This window comes from Meleagris gallopavo, chromosome 28 (genome assembly GCF_905368555.1).
Source record: "Meleagris gallopavo chromosome 28, MGAL_WU_HG_1.1, whole genome shotgun sequence".
Lineage (NCBI taxonomy): Eukaryota > Metazoa > Chordata > Aves > Galliformes > Phasianidae > Meleagris > Meleagris gallopavo.
The window spans coordinates 939,935-960,723 of record NC_139431.1 but is presented as its reverse complement, the minus strand read 5'-3'; the positions used below and the strand labels follow the sequence as shown (position 1 = coordinate 960,723).

The 20,789-nt window shown below is 54.6% G+C and overlaps 1 protein-coding gene across 2 annotated transcripts in view; it reads right to left on the bottom strand.

Moving 5' to 3' along the window:
• The window catches only part of PPFIA4 (PPFI scaffold protein A4), a 43,877-nt gene that overhangs the window by 5,963 nt on the left and 17,125 nt on the right, over positions 1-20,789 (bottom strand). For both annotated transcript variants that reach the window (XM_085210387.1, XM_085210388.1), the window contains exons 2-23: positions 19,271-20,085; positions 14,043-14,144; positions 13,756-13,920; positions 13,320-13,394; positions 12,934-13,029; positions 12,556-12,777; positions 12,002-12,148; positions 11,754-11,892; positions 11,036-11,115; positions 10,084-10,215; positions 8,634-8,696; positions 7,228-7,319; positions 5,154-5,295; positions 4,708-4,913; positions 4,045-4,285; positions 3,822-3,857; positions 3,095-3,228; positions 2,811-2,974; positions 2,130-2,223; positions 1,825-1,906; positions 1,124-1,324; positions 107-169 (exon numbers count right to left, since the gene is read on the bottom strand). In XM_085210387.1, the coding sequence (XP_085066513.1) occupies positions 107-169; positions 1,124-1,324; positions 1,825-1,906; positions 2,130-2,223; positions 2,811-2,974; positions 3,095-3,228; positions 3,822-3,857; positions 4,045-4,285; positions 4,708-4,913; positions 5,154-5,295; positions 7,228-7,319; positions 8,634-8,696; positions 10,084-10,215; positions 11,036-11,115; positions 11,754-11,892; positions 12,002-12,148; positions 12,556-12,777; positions 12,934-13,029; positions 13,320-13,394; positions 13,756-13,920; positions 14,043-14,144; positions 19,271-19,507 (2,913 nt within the window). In that variant the 5' untranslated portion in view covers positions 19,508-20,085. The remainder of the gene's footprint in view (positions 1-106; positions 170-1,123; positions 1,325-1,824; positions 1,907-2,129; positions 2,224-2,810; positions 2,975-3,094; positions 3,229-3,821; positions 3,858-4,044; positions 4,286-4,707; positions 4,914-5,153; positions 5,296-7,227; positions 7,320-8,633; positions 8,697-10,083; positions 10,216-11,035; positions 11,116-11,753; positions 11,893-12,001; positions 12,149-12,555; positions 12,778-12,933; positions 13,030-13,319; positions 13,395-13,755; positions 13,921-14,042; positions 14,145-19,270; positions 20,086-20,789) is intronic.

Here is a 20,789-nt window from a genome sequence, read left to right as displayed (position 1 = left end):
ACACAGCAAAGATCCCCTTCCCTGCTGGGGTTTTTAGTGCCTCAATGCACGTCTGGAGCTCAGCTCAGTAACTGATCCGCTGCAGCAGCAGGGCGGCCAGCCTCACCGTCTTGGTAGACGTCGCCATGTTCTCCATCTCCTCGTGGGTCACCCAGACATTTCCAGAGGACTGGAAGAGAAAAGGGCAGAGTGGTCAAAGTGAGCTGCTGCAGAATCAGGGCTCACAGCTACAGTGAACACAATCCTGGCTCAGGGTGAAGGAGGATCAGAGCATCCTCACATGTGGAGCAGAGGCAGCGGGCATCTTGCAGCATCATTGCAGCATCCCTGCAGTTTGAGATGGCGACATCTGGGCTGTCCATCGAGCCATAGAGAGTGTAGCAAGGTCTACTGGCATTTCGTCTGCCTTTATGCTTTGGTTTTATGTTCACAGAGCCTGCAGGCTTGCCTCTGACAGCTGTGACCCCAGACAGGGCCATGTGAGGGCATGCCTGGGGCTGTTCCTTTTGCTGACTGTATTTCTACAGACATGTCTTGGCTTACTGGGGCACCATTAACCCCTTGGGGGCTCTAAGGACCAGCACAAGCTATAATCCTGCTATCAGCTCCATATCTTATCCAGGGCAAGTGGGAGATCTGCAGTTACTCTGACTTGCCCCAGGAATTTCAGACAGCTTCAAGGAAAGATTTATATTGAAATAACTGAAAAAATGGTTCTGCATAACTGAGCTGGCCCTGCAAATCAAACATGTGCTTTTTAGGTGGAATCTTATTCCCTCAAGATCTGACAGTGCCCAAGCTTTGCTCATCCCTGGTTGCTCTGCAGGGTCAGCCTCCTGCTGACAACCTCTGTGTGTGAGGATAAGAACATCTGATGGGGTCCCAAGGCAGGAAAGTGCTTCACTCTTGGTGGCAGTAAATAATCTTTGTGCCAGAGGACATGTGCCTGGTGAGTTTACTGGTCCTTGAGGCATGTCACCCCACCCACAGCCTGCACTGAACACTGGCAAGCTCTTTCTTGCCGCACTTGCCTGCAATACTGGGACTCCCTGGGGACCAATGAGCCACTGTGGTCCTACAAAGCCAGGGGATGGGGAAAACAGCCGTGGGGTGGAGTGCTTACCGTCCGTGAGGTGGGTGGTGCTGATGGGCTCGTGAGTGAAACCATCTCCTGGATGGCCAGGCGCAGCTTCAGGCGATGCAGCGCATTGCTGATGCCGATCTCCCTCTGGATCTCAGTGTCAGACAGTGCTGACATGATGGCTCCACTCTTCACGTTGGCTCGGCAAGCAGCAACGTACCAGGCTGGCATCCCCACCCAGAGCTGTTGAGACAGGGAAAAGTTGGGGATCCACCCTGGCAGGGTAGAGGACACCCTGTCTGTAGCTCCACATCAAAGCTGCATACCCATGTTGGGCTCCTTTTCTGTTTGGACCTTGCACAGATCGCCTGTGGGCAGAGCAGCTTCCCTATACCTCAGACAGAGCATAGGGAAAGTACACCCACTGAGCCTTTCAACTCAAGAGCTTGAGGAAACCCCAAAGCACAACCCTGCAGACATGAGAGGGACTTGGGGATCTGCTCTGTTCCCCCAGCTCCACTCACTTGGAACTACAGATGCTCCATTGCCACCTCCCTTCTCAGCTGGGGAGCATAGAAAACATCTCCACGCTTTGGGAAGAGGTTCTGAGTTGCTGAGCATGGATGGATTGTTTTGCAACCACCACCCACATGCATGGCACAAAATGGGGCTGTGGGGTGCTGTACCCCTCCCAGGGGAGCACACTGTGTTTGGGGACAATGTGTGGGCATGCTCTGCCTTACCTCCAGCCAGGACACAACAGTGGGGCCATCCCAGTGAGCAAAAGGCAATCCCTTCCTCCGAGCTTCTTCCAGAAGTTCATGCCTGGAGCAAAGAGAAGCAGAAGAGTGATTTATTGGGAGCCTGAGGGGAAGAAAGTAAATCGCAAAAGGGAAGAGACTATCAGAAGCAAAAACCAGCTGGAAACAAAGCAATTAAGGAGCTAACATGGCTCAAGAGGGGGTGAAGACAAGAAGTCTTCTCAGCCCTGTGTCACAGCTTAGCAGCCAGGGCCATTTTCTTGCAGTGGCAGAGGAGGTTTACTCACTTCTTCCGCAGGCGCCGATCTTTTTCAGCCTGAGCACCCAGCTTGCCGAGTCCCAGAGGGTCCTGAATGCCCACTTCTGTGTCGGTCAGCAGCACTGTTGGGCAAGCAAGATACTCCCAGGTCAGCATGATGTCCCCCATGGCACTGCATGGATCCTTGCACTGAGGTTTTGGGCATGCACAATTACAGTACAGGAGGTGATGGTCTCCATTTCCAACCCATCTCCAGAGCACCCCTTGTCACAATGGAGCCCACAGGGATCCCTGCCTGCCAGCTTTCCCATTTCAAAATGCTCAACATTGATGCAGTAAAGGTTTTATGAGTGGAAAAGCAGCTCCCGCCACAGGGCTGAGCAACATGGAGGTGCCATGGGGAGGGAAACAGATTTGAGAACATTAGGGATAAGATACAGCGATGGGGGATTGCTATCTCTTGGAGAGCATTAGCACTGGTACCGTGCTCAGGTCAGAAAGGTCCACGGGGCAGAAAGGACCAGGATCTGCCTGTCCCAGGATGCCCAGAGCTGGTAGCCTCGATGTCCCCAGGCCAACCGCATGTCCCTGCTCCTCTGCCTGTAACCCCAACACTACTCCAAAGCCAGAGAGGGCCGGAAGGTGTGAGTAGAGCCTGACCCAAGAGAATGCCCGCCCGGCATGCACAGGAATGGGGCTGCTCACAGACCCTGCCCTGTGGCTCCTTCTCTGCTCAGCTGAATCAAGCGGCCCTTCTCTTTTTTCCCGAACAAACGCCCGATGGAGGATTTGATCCCCTTCCTCTTGGAGCCCTTGTGCAAGGAGTCCTGGCTGCTGTTGCTGCTGGGGTTACTGGCTTGTTCCTCCAGCGAGCTGGGGATGGAGGGAGAGGAACAGCAAAGCCTTAGGTTATTCCCGAGCAGCACAAGAGTCATGGCAAACCCCAGCTCATCTCCACGCCAATGACTGAGATCCAGCAGGTGCTCCACGTACCTCTTCCCATCTTCCTGACTCAGTGCGGGGTGGCCCAGCTTTTCCAGCCGCAACGTCCTGGGGGAGGATGGGGGAGAAGTCTCGCATTTGATGGTGGTTTTATCCTCTCGGCTTTCATCCCGAGCTGCAGGTGACTAAACAAGCACAGGAACCATGAGGTTGGATGGCCAAAGCCCAGCTTCATCCTTGTCCTGCTACCTGTCCCGGAGCCCTTCTCTCTTGTTCCATGGAGCCATGGCCAAAAGAGCCAGCAGTGTCCTGAGACTTTGCCATGCTCCAGGATAAGCCTGAAGCAGAGCTCCAGTGGTGGCTCGAGTTGCACAGGCAGATGGGGAGGATTCAGCCAAGGGCCAAAATCCTGGGAATGTGGGGAATGAGGAGGAGAGAGGATGCAGCTCCATGGCCCAGATCAAGGTGTAGGGACAGAAGCTGCTGCCACGGCAGAAAGCTCTGAGGAAGACAGATGGGAATGTCCCAGACACACCCTGTCCCCAAAAGGGATGCTCAGTGTTTGAGGACCCGGTGGCTGTCTGACCCTCCCCATGTCCCGCAGAACTTCAGGCCACCAGCTGGAACATCTCCAAGCACCTTATGGGATCCTTCTGCTGAATCCCTGGGGTCCCCAGCTCCACCCCACACCTGGTGTACCCTGACCTGGTGTGGGCAAAGCCAGGAGCAGGCTGGAAAAGGGGCTTGGACAAAAACCAGCAGAGTGGGAGCCACTCACTAGCAGTTTCCTCCGGTGCTTCCTCAAGTCGCTGGGCTGATTCCAAGGGAGAAAGCAAGAGAGACACAGAAAGGGTGGCAGTTAATGGAGAAACCCCTCAGCAAACGCAGGCATCCTGTTCCACACCACTCAGCTGTATGGACGCTGGGATGCTGCTTCCACCCTAAGCAGCCACATGCACACCCCGTGCCCACGCTCCCCTCTGCCCCGTGAGCCTCCTCACCAGCGTCATGATCCCCATGCGGTCCAGGTCCTGAGCAGCACTGCGGGATGTCAGCTTTGGGGTGGAGCGGCCGCTGAGAGGTGGGGATGAGCTGGCCAAGGACAGGGCCGTCAGCGAGGTGGGGATGGAGGCTCTTTTGCAGAGCTGGGTGAGGTTGAGGCCTTCCATGCTGCCGCTGGTCACACGGGTCTCCAGCTCCTCTGCACGGAGCTCAGTGGATTCCTTCTCCTCTTGGATCATCCTGCAGGAGCAGTGGGCTCAGGGCTCCTGGATCCACACCATTCTGGGGTGGCCCCCGGCCTCTGGCACTTCCCAGCCATGGGATTTACTGACACTACGGAAAGGCAGTCTGGGTGCTGCGACTGGAGCCCCTGATCTCTAGGAATGGCAGTAAGACCCATCAAAACCCACATAAATCAAGGATGAGGGATGTCCCATTTCTCTCTCTTTTTTTTTCTTTTTTTCTTTTTTAAACAGTGATCTTTTGTGTGAACCAGCTCTGATGTCACCAAAGGACAGAAAGAACCAAGCCCTGTGGATAGATACCCCAGAGCCATTTCCCTGGTTAAAGTTGGAGCAAGACATCAATTTTAGGGCTCCAAATCCTCCTCCCCACTCTGAAAGCCATTTCATTTCAAAACAGTTATAGGCTGTGACCTCTACCTGATCTCCTCGTTGATGGCATCCAGCTGCTCCTGGAGCATCATGGCCAAGGTCTGGGCATCCGAGTGCCCACCAGGGGAGAGCACATCCATGGAGCTGAAGAGCGTCTCGCGGTCATCTTCATCCACATCAGAAATCTCAGGATCGCTGTCAAAGGCGTGAGGCCCCGTAGCCAGAACGCTGCCTGCCTGGGCCTGCTCCCAGTCCTGTGGGAACAAGATCCTCCATGGCACCTCTACAACCCCAAAAGCCAAACTGGAGGCCTCCAAGCAACACTCAACCACAGTACAGCCCCAGGGGGAAAGCAATCTTGTCATGTTCCGTTCACTTGCCAGGTGAAGGAAATAGCCCCACGTCTCCAGGTCAGGGAGATGTGAGACCAACATGCAGGGAGACCCCAGTTCTGACCCCGATCCTGGCCCTGTGCTGGCAGGAGGGTGGGTTACCTTTGCTGGCTCCTCTCTCCGGGTGGCGAATCGCCCCTTCTGTGTCCGAGACAGGGCTGGGGCTGCTCCAAAGGGCTCAGCTGGGGCATGGACCACAGCACCCAGAGGGAAGCGCAGGTCTGTGGCACTGCCCATGTGGGACCTGTGGAGAGAGTTCCATTATGGACGCTGCCCATGCAAGGATGCTTCTGTCCGCTGGCTGCTTTCAACAGAGCCCTCAGGACAGAGGAGGGGGACAGGGACACTCTGGAATGACCACCCCAGCAATACCTCCCTGCTCTGCTGCAAAATCAGGCTCCAGAAGAGAAAAGTGTTCCATTCCCCCAGTCCCAACCCTGTAGGAAGCACAGCCCCAGGCCCTACCCCACTGCTACCTCCCCTTTTGCTGTGGTACCCACTGAATATCCAATTTTTTTGGCCTGCACTGTCCAGCACAGTCTGCACCTCCCAACATGTCTGGAGTCCCCTTGTGTGTGACCTCGTCTTCATAATGGCAGTTAGACGAGCAGTGCTTCTTTCTATGTTTTCTTCAATATTTCCACAAGAAAAACCCTGATGAATAAAATCCCATTTGAAACAGATCTTTCAGGTGCAAGGACATGAGCATCACTTGGGGCTTCCCACCAGAAACCATTTAGGACTTCTTTATCCTCCTCCTCCAAGCTCATGCTGGTGCTCAGAAACAGAGCAATGCAGCAGCTGCACTGGGACATGAGGCCAATTATTGCCACTTGTGGGACTCTGTGCATACCTCCACGTCACCTGCTCACACCTCCTCACCATCTTTAGAGACCATCCACGTGGCTGAGCAAAGCATCCCAGAGCACACGGTTGTTCCTCCCTATATGCATTGCAATAGGAAGCACGAGGTTTGGGCTTGCTTTAGGAGGACAAAAGCATTTGCCCAGAGCAATCAGCAGATTTTCCACTACGGTGGGTTTGGTTTCCATCAGAGGGCCATATCTGGGCTCCCCACTCCCAGCAAAATCACAACATGAGCAGCTCAGCTTGGCATCAGCTCAGTGTTTGCAGACGAAGGCACAGCCCAAGTTTCAAGAGGATTTAAGCTGCGGAGCTGCTGACAAGCTGCTCCCAAGCTAAAAACAGATAAAGGCGCCTTAGACAAAAGCTGACATTTCAACTGGGGGATTATTCTAGCCTCTGTAACTCAAGCTTTCTGCTAACCTGCCCTTCAAGAAATAAAAAACTAATAAGTGAGCAATGCCCTCATTGCTCTTACAGACGCATACAAGGAGCTCCCATGTATGCTCCAGGCACTCCTCCAGCACTCAGCTGTCCTTCATCCTCACATGTTCTTCCTCACTCTCCCTGCTTCTTCTTTCCAGTGCTGAAATGTGTCCTCCAGGCACTTTTGTCACTGCTGCCAGCAGATTTGAGGTTTGCTGCAACAGCTCCCATTATCTGAATATCAGAGGCTGAGATCTGATGAACTCATGTCACATCTTGGAGCACTGGGCTGGGGCCCCCCTACCTCCCTGCTGACTTTAAATGAAAGTGTGGCAGAGCAGAGGGCAATATGGGGGTCTGCACTGATGGTCACCATGGCAAGACAGGTTCCTCCTTCCCAGTTCATCCCCCACACACTGGGGAAGAAAGGCGTTTGGTGAACACCTGCTGTCATGGGAGACTTCTGCAGGACTGAAAATGAATCCAAGTGAAGAAAATGGTACATGAGCCGTGGCGGTTTGAGATGGGCACTGAGAACAGGACCTTGATAAAACCACCCTGGAGTGACACAGCTGAGAGAAAGGTAACTCAAACTTTTGAGTCCTTTGTGCAGAAAAAGAAATGTATGTCCAGTGGGTGTGGGGTTTTTTTGCCATCAGAAGAGTAAATTTGAGGTCATTCAATTGGGCTGGGCTGTTCTCCACAGTCTGTGTCTCAGCCCAGGACAGATCTGCTGCGATGTACCACTGTGCAGCTCTGCATCAAGGCTTGCTGGCATTGAAATAACCAATGCCAACAGCATTTTGGGGCCCTAAAAGAAAAGTTCCCCCAAACCATCACAGTGGGGTGTGTGTCAGAAAGCAGGGTTTCAGCAGAAGCCTCTCACCTTGTATGTACGCTCTCCACAAACGTCCCACTTCTGGTCTTGAGCTGATCAACCTCCAGCCGCAGTTTGTCGATCTCATCTGACAACCTCCGCTGTTTGGGGCAAAACAGATGGGCACAGGGGTTGGTTTCACACTGAAGAGCAGCCAAGTTCGGGGCAAACCACATCCGTAGCTATTTCCAGGTTTTCCCTCTAAAAATCCCCATCCCATCTTCGAAGTACCTTTGGTACACCAGTAAGGAAACAGCTCATGCAGGCGACAGTGAATGGTGATGCCGGGGCAATGCTGCGAAGGGGAGTGATCACAGACACATGCGTGCTCGAAGCGATGCTGGCTTGCAAGATGAAGGAGAACTGGTCCCACTAAGGTGCTCTGGCTTTGCTGCAGGCTGCATGTGCACATTCACCGTGGGAAACAGTCAGCAGCAAGGGATTTACCAGCCAAATTGGTGCTGGGCTCATCCCTCCCGCTGCCAGCCCCAGGGAGGGGAAACTGTGCCTGCACTACGTGACCATGCTGTCCTGTGGGAGATGCTGGGGAAGCTGCAGGTGGGCAGAAAGGCAAAGGGATGGAATCCTCCAGGCACAGCAGGATCCAGACCCATGGGCAAATGGGCTGAACTGGGAGGGGGGGGCAACATGCAGGCAGCATCATGCGGGTCTCTGGGCTCTGCCCCTGAGAGCAGCTGTGGGTGGGGAGCACAAGCAGAGCCCTCTAACTCTTCCTGTTGCAGGCAGGGAGCATCTGGGAGAGCAGAGGCTGCCAGTGAGGGGGAAGGCAGCTCCCCAGCCTTCCCAGCCATGCATGAGACACGGTGCACATCCCAAAAGCTCCTGTTGCTGCAAAAGATGCAACCTTCCAGCTTCAGACTCATCTCGCAGACCCTACAGAGATGCTTTATTTGAAAGCGGGGAAGGTGTGAAGACCTGCGGGGATTTCTGCAAGCTGGGCATGGAGCTGGGCATGGAGCTGAGCATGGATCTCCCCACCAACAGAAAGAGGGGGCTGGGACAGCCTCGAGGGTGAAGGGAATGAGGCTGCCCCAGCAGCACTGTGACTTGCGGCCAGGCTGCACCAAAAGCACAGGGGCAAACCCTCTTCTAGAAATGAGGACGAAGCCACCACGACCTCACTGCTGTCCTCGGTGGGGGGATGGATGAGCGTGATAGAAATACAGAGATGGGACTGAACATGCCTGTTAGGGAACTGAACCGGGGGTCTCCAGGGAGGTGGGTGGCAGCTTCCATCCACTGCGTGGGTTAGTTTATGGCCTCCTGCTGCTGGGTGCTTTGGGATCCCAGCTCCTCCGAAACTAGAGTGTTTTAGGTGGCACGACTGCCACTAGTCAGGGGTTAGGAGTGAGAAAGTGCAGTCACTAGGGCAGGCTCCCTGCAGCAGCATTTACCTTGTCGTGCTGGTGTTCCTCTATCTGCTTTTGGGTATTTTCCAGCTCTTGTAACAATGTGTTCTTTGAAAAATGAAACAAAAGAAAAGGGAATAAAAACAGGAAAGAAGAAAAGACATCATTTAGGAAATGGCTGTGTGGGGATGGCCAGCGTGGAATCATTACATGGAGGGTGGGCTGGGCATCTAGCAGGAGGGACAATGACGGTTCCCAAACTGTTCCTCATCGATTGCCCATGAACCAGTCCTCTCTGCAAACCTCCTGCTCCTCAAGCAGGGCTGCCAGGCCCAGCTTTGTCCCACGCTGGACAATTAAGCAGCAATTAAGACATTTGATAGCTAGGGCTTGCAGATTAGGAAGTTTGTCTCAGAGGAGATCAGCGCCTCACGCAGCTGAATCAAAAAATGGCTCCAGCATCTGCACTAGAGAAGTGACAAGGAGGAAGCAGAGCGTGCAACTGCCTGACATTTTTGGGAGGCCAAACAGCAGCATTTTTGCCCAGGGATGACTTTGAGAAACATTCTGTGTGTGTCAGTGATGGCAGGAGGCTGGGGAACCCACAGTGCCCCTCCATAAAGCGGCACCACTCTGATCCCTGTTGCTTGCAGGGAGAAGAATTTGAATTCGGTCCTGTGTGTTCCTGTTCTTTATCCAGAGCCACTCAGACATCTGCTGAATGGCTGGACATGCTGGCACAGCTGGGTTCTGGTTGGGGACAGGAGGTGCAGAGCAGCAGAGAGATAGATCTGTTCCTGGAGGCATTAGCAAGGAGGTGCATCCCCTCTTTGGTCTGATCTGGGGGACCAGGGGAGTCTGGTCCCTGCAGGAACCCAAAGAGAGATGAGTTACCATGAGCTAATCTCTCGTTGATGTTTCAAGGTTTAGCCCTGCTCTGGCTCACCCACTTTCCCAGCTAATTGCATTCATGCAGTTGAAAGGAAAGCCTGGCTTCCTGAGTGAGCAGGATGGGAGCTGGGATGCTGCTCACAGACACTTGGAGAAGGCAGATTGGTCTGGCAGCAGGGCCTGGTAAAAAGGGAGGTTTCAAAGCAGCACGTGGAGGGTTAGGGGATGAATGCTGCATTTTTTCCTGCAAAATGCAGTAGGGTTTTGTTCTGACAGCTGGGTACAGGCTGCAGTTGAGGCTGTGCCGATGCAGACACAGAGAAGCAAGGGAATGGAGCAGGATGAATCCTGCTGCTGTCAGAAGTGAAGGCGGTGGGGAGTGGATTCTGATAGGCAAGGGCTGGCTGGAGATGAGGGCACGATGCTGAGCACGCTTCCCTACAGTCCCACCAGCCCTGGCACCTGGCTGGCAACCTGCATGGGATCGATTCCCCATCCCTGCATGGGTGCTTCCAAACTCCTGTGCTGCAGCTGGCAGAGGCTCCGTGCTGTAGGGGCTGCAGACCTTGCAGCCCTCCAAGGACCCCTTACTCTTAGCCACTACCTTTTCCTCCAAGGCTGCCATCCTCTCCTTGAGGTGCAGCTGCAGCCGCTCATTGGACTCGCTCAGCAGCCGATCCACGGTGTCTGAGAGCCGCTTGTTGTGCTCCTCGTTCATCTTCTCCCTTTGACGAGCCTGCAGCAGCAAACAGCAACCAGTCACCCCAGATCCAGTGGATTTGCTTCTCCTGCTGTGAGGAGCTCAGTGACCTCCCATCTGTTCCTGCTGTTGGTGTCACAGATGACCCAGGGGACGAATCTACCATTTACTGCACAGATTGAATCCCCTGTTGGTTCTCTGCTGGTCTCTGCTATTTCAGGGCTATGGATGAGAGGACAGTGTCTGACTTCCCACAAGCTTGACCTGTGCATCCCCCAGAGCCAGTCATAACATTGTGACACTTTCCAGACTCCAGTGGATCCTCTGGATTCTCCAAATCTCTACTCTGGGAGAAAGCAACCAGAGACTTCCCCAGCATGACCAAGATCTTGGGCACATGCTGCAATGGCAGCCGAGCGACCCAAGAAACATGCATGGCAGCCTCCCTCAGCTGCCTGCTGAGGAACACAGCAAGACTGTGCATCCCATGACACATTGGCTACATGTTTAGGGCTGTCCCATGTTTGGGATCTTGGCTTGATGTTTTGTTTGGGCAGTGTATGGAGTAGCAGGCACTACACAGGATGGAAGGTGTGATGCCAGAACAGGAAAACTCTAACAGCAAGAAATGAATACCTAGGAGAGAGGGAAATCACAGCGAACTGGTGTGAGCTCCTAGGTGAGGAGACATTCTGGGCAGGAAAATATTAACCATGTCCTTCACCTCACTCTGTTTTGGAGACAGCAGTGAGCCAGACCTTTACACTGCCTCCAGGAACCCAGCTGCCAGGCAAGGGAGAACTGAGCAAGATCAGGACCTGCAATGACTCCTCCACCCAGGCTGAGCAGCACTTACCCTGGCCAGCTCCTGGTTCTTCTCCTCCAGCTGGCTCTCCAGCTGCCGGAGGTGCTCCTCAATGCTCCCATGCCTCTCTTCTGCCTGGGAAAAGCAGAGCAGCCCTCTCAGATGGCGTTTCCCAAAACCAAAGAAGCCCTCCTGCATCCCTCCCCCCATCCCTGCATTTGCATCCTTTCCTTAGATGTGGCACTCCCTTCTGCTGCCTGCATCCCCAGCACAGCTTGCTGTGCTGTGAGCTTTGAAATGACTGCTAGCAAGGGGACTGGAGATGGGGATGCTCCAAAAGCAAACTGGTACTCATCCCAGCACTCCGAAATGTCAGGGCTGGCCCTATCCATGACTTCCTCTATGCCTGCACACTCCCAGATCTAGCCTGGTTCTCCCTTCCTCCTGTTTGCTTTCAAAGCGGTCCCAGAAACAAATGAAGATCACCCTGACCAAGCAGCATCATCACACCTTGGGGAGAGGAGCTGAAGGAAAGGAGCAAACCCTGCATGTGCAGGACTTATCAGGAGTCTTAAAAGCTGAGTATTGTCCCTGCAACCATAGGGAAGGCAGAGGGCAGCAAAGCACAAAGGCTGGGACTGATAGCAGGGTGCCCTGAGCCTACCAGGGGCTGTTGCTAAAGGTGGGCCGATCATCTGACCTGCTCACCCCGATTCCTGCACTGTCCCATGGCCCCTCCATCTCCCAGCACCCCCCATTACCCCCACACTTGCCTTGGTGAGTGCAGCGATGCGCTGGGCCAGCTCTGCTTCCACTTCAGGCAGTGTCTCTGCTTTCCTCATCGTCTGCTGCAGTTTCTGCTCCGCCAGCTCCAGCAGCTCCTGCAGGTGCCGGGCTTTCTCCTCGCACTGTGTGACACATCACGATGTACCACGAGGCACCTGCATCGTGACCCCAGCCTCATTTCTCCCTCCCACAACCCTGGGGCAGAGGTGCCCTCTGGTCCTGGTTCAATACCTGGCGGTGCAGGGACTCCTTGTTGGCCAGCTCGCTTTCCAGCTTGTCGTTGAGGTCATGGATGGAGGTGGCTTCTCGCTGGGCTGCCAGGTAGCGTTTCTCCAGTGTGGTGATCCTCTCCTCCATGTCTTCCTTCTGAGCCAGAGCCTGAGGAAGTGATGGGACTGTCACGTCCCGATCCGTGGCCACCAATCTGGGAACAACTGGGCCACACAGCTCCTCTGAGCCCGGGACAGCCCAAGTCCAAGGATGCAATAAAACCCCTGCTGCACAAAGATGAGTAGGAGAGGGATAAAGGGAGAGTCACAGGGAAATGTTCTGATGTGGACACAGCTCACTGCCCTGGGTCTGCAGCACACCTGTGTATCGCAGTGTCTGCTATAACATCAGGGCACTCCTGATGATCTTGGGGACAGCCCCCAAAAGCAAAGTCCGCCTCTGGGGACGGACCTTCGCCCTCCTCTCTATGTGTACAATCCCTTCCCAGTCTAAAACAGCTGTGAATGTCTCTGCAACTGCAATGGGCACTGCAGTGCAAGGGGGCAGGGTCTCACCTCTCGGAGGTCCCTCTGGTATTTACTGCTCATCTCTTCAGATTTGATCAGATCCTTCCTGGCAGTGCCCAGATCCTCCTCCAGCTCAGCAACACTGGCAGCCAACGCAGAGATGTGCTCCTTGGCCTGGACCACTTCGAAATTCTGTTTCTCCAGGAGCTCCTGTAGTTCCACCACTCTCCCTGCCTCATCATCCGGATGGACAGAGCCATTGGAGAGCCTCTGCAAAGCAGCAGAGAGGGATGAGGATGCCTGGCTGCCCCAGAGCATGGGCTGGCACAGCCTGTGGCTGTGCACTGGGTGAACATAGCCCTGCAGGGACCCAGCAATGTGCCTGAGAGGGTGGCATGGGGCTTTTGTGCTTTCCAGGACTCTCACCTTCCAGGGAAGCTTCTGCGCTGGCTCCTTGGGCTCTCTCTCATCCCTCTCAGTTGCTGGGGCCTCCCGAGTGGCACCTTGCTGCAGAGCTGCCACCTGCACACCAACAGGGATTAATTAATAACAGAGGAATGAGATTGGGTGCTCCGGCTATGAATGAGGCTGGAGAATTTACAAGGTTTCCTCTTAAACATGAAGCTTTTGTGTAAGTAGAAACTTCAGAACAGCCTTGCATTAAAAATGCCCAAATGGCACTTTTCTGATCTGCATGATCATCTTTGGGCCATAGTTCACCAAATTCACTAAGAATCCACAAATGTGGCATAGCTCCAAGTAGTTGTAGCCCAGCAGTTCCCTAACAAGGGTCTGGCATAGGCTTCTCTTACCTGCCGATGGGCATCCACAAGCTGCTCCTCTAAGGTTGCCACTCGCTCTAAGGATGCTCGCAAGCGCTCTCTGACCTGCAGTTGGGTAATACAGTGGGAAATGTGATTATTTATTATGATGAGAAAGCTCAGGAGCCAGGGAAAGCCCTAGTCCCTTTGATCTGGCTGAGGGCCAGGCTCAGATGGATTCAAGACCACGGCACAGGCTCAGGAATGCTCCAGGCTCTCGCTTGGGAGAACAAAAGCATGTTATAGAGGAATAGCCGGGGTTAACCTGGCTCTTGGAGGAGAGCCACGGCCAACGGACCTTGGAGATGTCTTTCATCAGAGCAAAACGTTCATAGCAAATGAATCAGGAAGAACTATACGTAATGAAAAGAATAAGCTGGGTGCCAAAGGCTAGCAGTCCTCATCAGATCCCAGCAGCCCATCTCACCTTTTCATCCAGTGCCTTGTGATGCTCAAAGAGTGACTTGAGTGCCTTGAGCACCTCGACCTCACTGGAAACCCCAGATGGTGACTGAGCCTGACGCTTCACCACGGTCATCCTCAGGGACCGCTCATGCCTCGACACCAGGCACTCCAGGTGCTCCAGCAAGAGCTGCAAGAGAGCAGATGTGAGTTTTTTACCACCTTGGGGCTGGCAATGCCGATATCAGCTCAGCAGCCCACGGCATCCTACATTTCTGGGGGCTGAAAGCTAGACAGCATTCTCACACTTACCCGGGTGTTATTGCGCTCAGCTTTCAGCTCTGAGATCTCCTCTTCCCTCTCCAGGAGCTGCTCCCGACATGCACTGAGCTCCCGTGTCAGCGTCGCAAACTCCTGCAGAAATCAGGGCATGGCCATTAGCTGGGAGATCGTGAGCTGATTGGGAGCCAGCATCCCAACCCCGCTCCTGGGACCACCAGCATGGAGCATTTCCCACCCCAACCCAGGCAGTCAGTGAAGGAGACAGCAACACAGGCAAGCTGGGAAACCCAGCACATCCCTGGGGATATGTGGACTCCTCAGTAACACAGTGATTGCATCTCTGGCTATGCTGGAGCAGAAAGGAAACCTGCCATGAAGTTCCCACGGTGCAGAAGGGTTCATTTTCTCTTTAAAAACAAGCACCGTGCACCTGGGTTAGCCTGGATGCACTCACCCATTGCTCCCAGTTGCCATTTTAGGCACCAGTTTGCAAAGGGGCTACACAGCATTTTGCAGCTGGGACTTTTTAGGGTGAAAAAAGCAATGAGGAAACGCTTCTTGAATTTACACCCGTTTCACAGCATGAGAAGGACTGAAAACGAAAAGGGTTGCAGAAGAGGCTGAGGAAGATTTGCTCGAGCATTAACAAACCAAATTTTGACTGGAGGCTGAGAGCGGTTTCACAGCATGAAAATCTCTTTCACTCTCATTTTCAAGTTAAACAAATAAGAAATCCTTCAAGCAGAAGCAAGACGTTGAGGCTCAGTTTGAACTAAATGCTCTGCTCAGCTCAAAGGGGAACCTCTTGCTGATGTCCCACCACAAAATTAAGAGTGCTTTAATCCCTGTTTGTCCCAGCTACATTTCCCCTCTCCCTTCTCACACCAGGCCCTGAGCTGCCTGCAGTGATGTGGTTTTCAGCCTGCAGTATTGGGGGCAGTGGTGTCACTGGTGGTACCACGACCCCATAGTGGGACAGGACAGAAGTGTGGGGCAGTGGGGAAGAAGGGAAAGAGCAATCCCAGCAGCCCAGCCAGTTGCTGTCCCTATGAATGAGCACATCCTGCCCCTCAGGGCTGCTCCTGCCTCAGCACTGCTGCAGCACCCAAACCCACCCCTATCACTTCCCCAGGGACTGCTTTAGACCTGGCACCATCCCTGTCCCAAAAATGGTCACGTCGCACCAAAACCTCCCTCACCAGCTCTGACAGCACCCAGGCACCATCCCATGTCTGCTCTTGGATCACCCCACAGCCCCTTAAACTACAGGGACAGAGGGTGTCAGCCAAGGCTCTCCCAGCACCATGCTCTCCCAGCCCATGCATTAGGGCTCAGCACAGCACAGTGCCACAGGCAGATGTGTGCACTGCTGTGTTATGCAAGTGCTGGCACACAAGAGTGAGCAGCTCGTGTGCATCCCCACGGATTACACTGGGGCTGGGAGTGGAAAGGGCAGCACGAGAGGTACTGAGATGGGGTGTCCCCATATTGATGGCTGCTCTGGGTTGGGGAGCTTTGGTAGTCGTGCTGCAGGGACTCAGCACATCCAGAGCCTATAATCTGCTGAGGTTGGAGACCTCTCACTCTGCCCCACAGAAGCGGGGGCTGTGGAAAGGAATGCTCTCTTTGCTGCAGCTCTTTGGAAACCCACAGACATGGGGTAGGAAGCTCAGCGCAACAGAGATGCTCAGCAAACTGCGAGGCAGCAAACGGTGCTCCCTGCAGCATGGGGCAGGTGGGGCAAGGCACTGGGGAAGCCAGGAAAGCAGGATGGATATGTCACCATGGGGATGGAGATCACCAGAGATCAGCCCACTGCACCCTGCTGTGCCTCCTGGACTGGCAGAGCTATGAATATTGCACCCACAATCGGGCTTTCACTCCAAAAGTCAAAGAGATTAAAAGAGAGAGAAAAAATCAGCAGGAGAGAGTCTCCTGTTGCAAGGGGCCAGTGTGTTGAAGCAGTGACAGCTCTATCCTGGGCTGCTCAGGGCTCAGCATGGAGCTCCAGCCCTGGCTCCATGAGTGCCCCCCTTGCTGGATCCCATGTACCAGCAGCACAGCTACCAAGTGCAGAGCATTCCATGAGACAGCAATGCTTGTCCTTCCTTGGGGGAAAGCTGCCAAAAAAATAGCAAAAAAATAGTAAAAAAAAAAAACCACCAAAAATAGCAGCACCCCTGAGGTAAGACAGGACAGCAGCATGCAATAAGGCTTAGCTGAGCTTGCAGGGCTGGGGGGCACCTGCAAACCTCATTTTGATGCTTTGGGAATAAAAGTAGGAATAATTCACTCCATCACCCATATATAAGGTATTTCCATCAGTGTCCCAACACAACGACAGCCACACCACCAGCAGGCATCCAAGAGGATGTGGGGACAATAAAGACAAATGTCCCCAGGCCCCGGATGAGAACAGGCACACCACAGAGCACAGCTTCTCCCCCGATCCGCAGGTGCTTTTGCGTTAAGCCTCAGCAGCAAAGAGGAGGCAGAGATTTGCATGTCCCCTGGCCATGGTCAGATGCAGAGTTGTGCTGCACGCATTGGCTCCAGTAAACACTCAGACTAAGCAGGGACACCTCTAAATGGATTAGAAAGTGGAGCAGAGGTGCCTGATCTTCAATCAAACGAAGGATAATCAGACACAGCACTGAGAGCACCCAGGAGCCCTGTGGGAAGCCCAGCAGGCTGGGAAATGGCTAATTTGGATTAAAACCAAACCACCCAAAGCTGGATGAGTGCGACTGGCTGGGCTCAGCAACAAGCCCCATGCAGGAGGGATGCAGGGACACGGATGCTGTTTCACAATGCATGCAGGGCTGGAGACGTGGAGCACCACAAGATGCACTGAAATGGAGTGTTGTGGCTCAGGGCTGGACTCTTTGGTCAGCAATGGACAAATTCAGGGTTCAGGGTCTCCTGGCTGGGAAACAGGTGCATGGAGACTTCAAGGAGAGGCACCACGGTGGCACTCGTGGAAGCTGCCATCTTCCTTTGTCCTTTCCCAAAGGGGTGATGGTTGATGCCAGCACCCTGCCCAGCTCCTGGGGGATTGAAAGTCCCAGTAGGTCTGCCCTCCCAAAAAGCCCAGCTCTCAGTCCCCTGGGCAGCCCCAAGGAGCAGTGAGGGTGTGACAGCGTGGGGGTCTGGAATTAAGAATTGCAAGAGGTTTCCCAGGACATCGGTGGCCCTCTGCACAGCTGCTTTGGTGAAGTCTGAGGGCCTGTGTTCTCCCCCATCACAGGGGTTCTTGCCAAACCCCCAAGCCCTGAGCAGGGCATAGATAACTGCAGCCTGACGCATGAGCACATCCGGACACATCTGGAGTGCTGCACATGGCATCCCTGGGTCACACCTGTACACAACAGCCAAGCAGAAGGAAGTTGACAGATGGGCCAGGGTCCTACGGTACTGCAGAGAGCACCCGTGCCCTGGTCAGGGCTTGATTCCCATTGCCAGCACTCAGCTGCATGCCCCCATGCAGCCAGGAGGGGAGAGGGATTGGAGCTGAGAGCTTTCAGCCCGATTAAGTCGCGTTCAGCGCTCCCACATGAATAAATAAATCATGTAAAGAAGCATTAAGGCAGCTTAGTCTCCCCAGGAAATCGCCCTGGAGTTCTGCCTTTTTGGGGGCTGAGGGGTGCCCCTGAGGATTAGGAAGGGGGGTCTCAGCCACATGGCAGCCAAACCCCAAATGGGCACAGGGTGGGGGGAGAGGAGCTCCAAGCAGGAGCACTGCTGCCTGCCCCATCCATGGGTCTACCCCACACCCAGCCAGTATGCTGGACCCATGGCATCCAGCTGAAAGGATGCAGAGTGCCACTTCCCCGATCAAAGTATCCCCAAGCTGCACATCGTCCACACAGCCAGGGCCTGGCTCTTTGGAGGCACCAGAAAAAGGATGCCAGCCTCAGGCGGCCACTGAGGCGTGTGGGTGCTCAACCCTGCTCCAAAAAAAGGTTTCTTCAAGCAATCAGTCCGACCTCTCCCTACTCAATAGGGTCTGACAAACTGCAGTAAGCTCCCGGGCAAAGCAGACATCAGGAAGGAAATACCAAAAAGGAGGAATAGGATGGGACAGGCACATGGGAAGTCCCCCTATTACCCTGCACAGCACCCCGGGGCACAGAACCACCGCGTCCCACTTACCTGGTACATGCACATGCTGGGATTAATCCCATTGGGCAGGTGAGAGCCTTTGGGTTTGCTCCCCGTGTTCATGTTGAGCCCTCATCTCCTGAGAAGGTGGCCGTGCCCGGAGCCCCCTGTGCCCACATGGGGAAAAGCCGGGCAGCAGCAGCAGCAGCAGCAGCCCAGAGAAATTCCCCATCTGTCACCCACACTCACGGCATCTCTCACCGCAGGGCAGGGAGCCGCAGCGGGGCACCCAGCCGGTCTGTTTGCAGGCACAGAGCTGCCACCGAGTGCCTTTGTGCTGACCCAGTTTGTTCCGTCTGCACGCTGCCCGTGCGTAGCATGGGGGACCCTTTATTGGAGCAGGAGCAGGAGTAAATCCGTGCTGTCCCTTAATCCGAGGCGGCAGGGCGGGCTGTGCGCTCAGGGTGACCTGGTGTGCTCTCTGCAGGGAGTGATGGAGGGAGCAGAGGGGATGCGAGCCCCCAACATGTGGGAAGTGGCAGCACCAATGCCTGGCATTTGGGCACGACTCAGAGCGACTCTGGGCCATGAGGACCCCATGAGCTCCCGGGGAAGCACTGTTGGGTGTTTTGTTTTGGGCAGCCTGTGGAGAGCCGAGAGAGCCCAGCTCTACACACAGGGACACAGGTTGCCTCCCTGCTGAGCTGCCTTCCCCTGTCTGGAGCAGAGAAGGGATGCAGAAAGCTGGCTGGCCACCGGCCCAAGCTCTGCCCTGGCTGGTGCCATTCACATTCACCTCCTGTCTCCTTGGGGTGCCCCACATCCTGATGCCCAGGTGAGGCAGGAGGATTTGAGATATCAGCACCAGCAGGAAGCACGGATGTGTTTGAAGCTTCCTGCTTCCCTTGGCTGCTGGGATCCCCCCATATTCCAGTGCTGCAAGACCCCACAGGAAGGTAGTCAACTGCAGTGCTGCTCTCCTACTCTTCTCCTGACCTCATCTCTCCTAGCAGAAGCTGAGTTTGAATCCAGGTCTCTGGGGCACCTGGAGTGGGTCCTACTGGTGGAGCTGCTGGGAGCACTGCAACACCCAACTCTCAGTACAGCTAGAAATCCCAGCAGAGCCGTGGCAAACCCCAACTCCCCCATGCTCCTACCTGAGGGAGGGCTGAATTGAGCTGCCTCTGAAGCTGGTCACGCTCCCGCAGAGCCTCCTGCAAGCGGCTCTGAGTGACAGAGAGAGTCTCACGGGTCTCCCGCAGGGTGTCCAGCAGCTTGTCCCTCTCATCCAGCATGTTCACCATCAGCTGCTCGAAGTCGGCGTCAGCCTCGGAGCCCTGCGGGGGGCCCAGCGGGTCCCCCTCGCTGATGGTGGGCATCACCTCACACATCATGGTGGGGCGTGACAGGCAGCTGAGGGTGCTGGAGGTGCCCGCTGGGGTGCTGGTGGGGGCTGTCGAGCCGTGGGGCCCCGATCACATTGCTATGGGCTCTCACGTGCCAGGGAAGCCGGCACTGAAGAGGGTAACGCGATGCTGAAGGTGGGGGGATGCCCCATCTCTTCCTGGGTGCCCACCGAGGGCTAAGCAGAAACCAGCATTGCTTGAGCAGGGGCAGAGGGATGGCCTTGGCACCCACAAGGTCCTCACAGTCTTAAAGCCCCCTGATCTGCTGCGTGGTGCCGTCAGTGCAGTTGAAGTCTTTTGTGCTGCTGCTCCGATGCCTTTTGAAGGGGTCGGAGCATTTGTGAGCCACGGGGATGCTCAGAGGGGAATGAAGTGACCCTTGGGGACACGTCCTGGTGGTGAGCTTGAGCTAGCAGCAGCACAAGGCGGCTCTGGAGGATACGTGGGCTGCCTGGGCATGTTGAGAAGTCAGGTGAAGAAGAGTTGCTCCCCTTAAGGTGAGTTGAGATGGTCCCAGCTGGTGTAGAAACGTGTCTTTATTTGGAGTCTAAACACAAGGTGGTGATCTGCAGTAGAGATGACAAGAGTTCAGATCCCTCCTGCTGCCCCCCAAACCCCACAGGGCACCCGTCCAGAACACTTTGTACCCATCCACACCCTGATGGATAAAAAAGATGGGCTCAGCACCCATAGGAATGTGTTGTGTGGTACCCTGTTCCCACGTAGCTGCTATATAGCAGCCAGTGTGGTATCAATCGGGCCTTTTCCTCTGCCTTCAAGGGGATGATCCTAGGGCCAAGCAGCAAAACAATGCAATGAGATCGATGAGATCCACTTCTCTAGTGCTGGTTATGGGATTGTTACCCTCAACACAGCAAGTTTTTAATGCTTTACAATAGATGAAATGCTTGAGAGAATGTTTGAAAATCCCTATCTCATCTCCTTTCAAACCAAAAGGTGCACATTGACAAAAAGATCTTCACGCAGTTATGGGCCAGAGCAGCCTGTTCTGGACTTCTGAACTGAAATAAAAGCCCAGCATCAAAGAGCCTGAGCACAGCAAAGGCAGCGTGTGCAAGGAGGTGCTTTTGTGCACACCCGGCCATGCGGGCACCCGAGACTGAGGGAGCTGTAGCTCCGTTCTTGAGCTGACATTGGCTCATCAGCTGATGGGAAGTTTGACACAAAAACCCTCTAAAAATAGAGAAGCTCTGGCAAAAAGCACCAGCCCCTCAATGTGCATCCAGTGTGGGTTACACTGCAGGCCAGT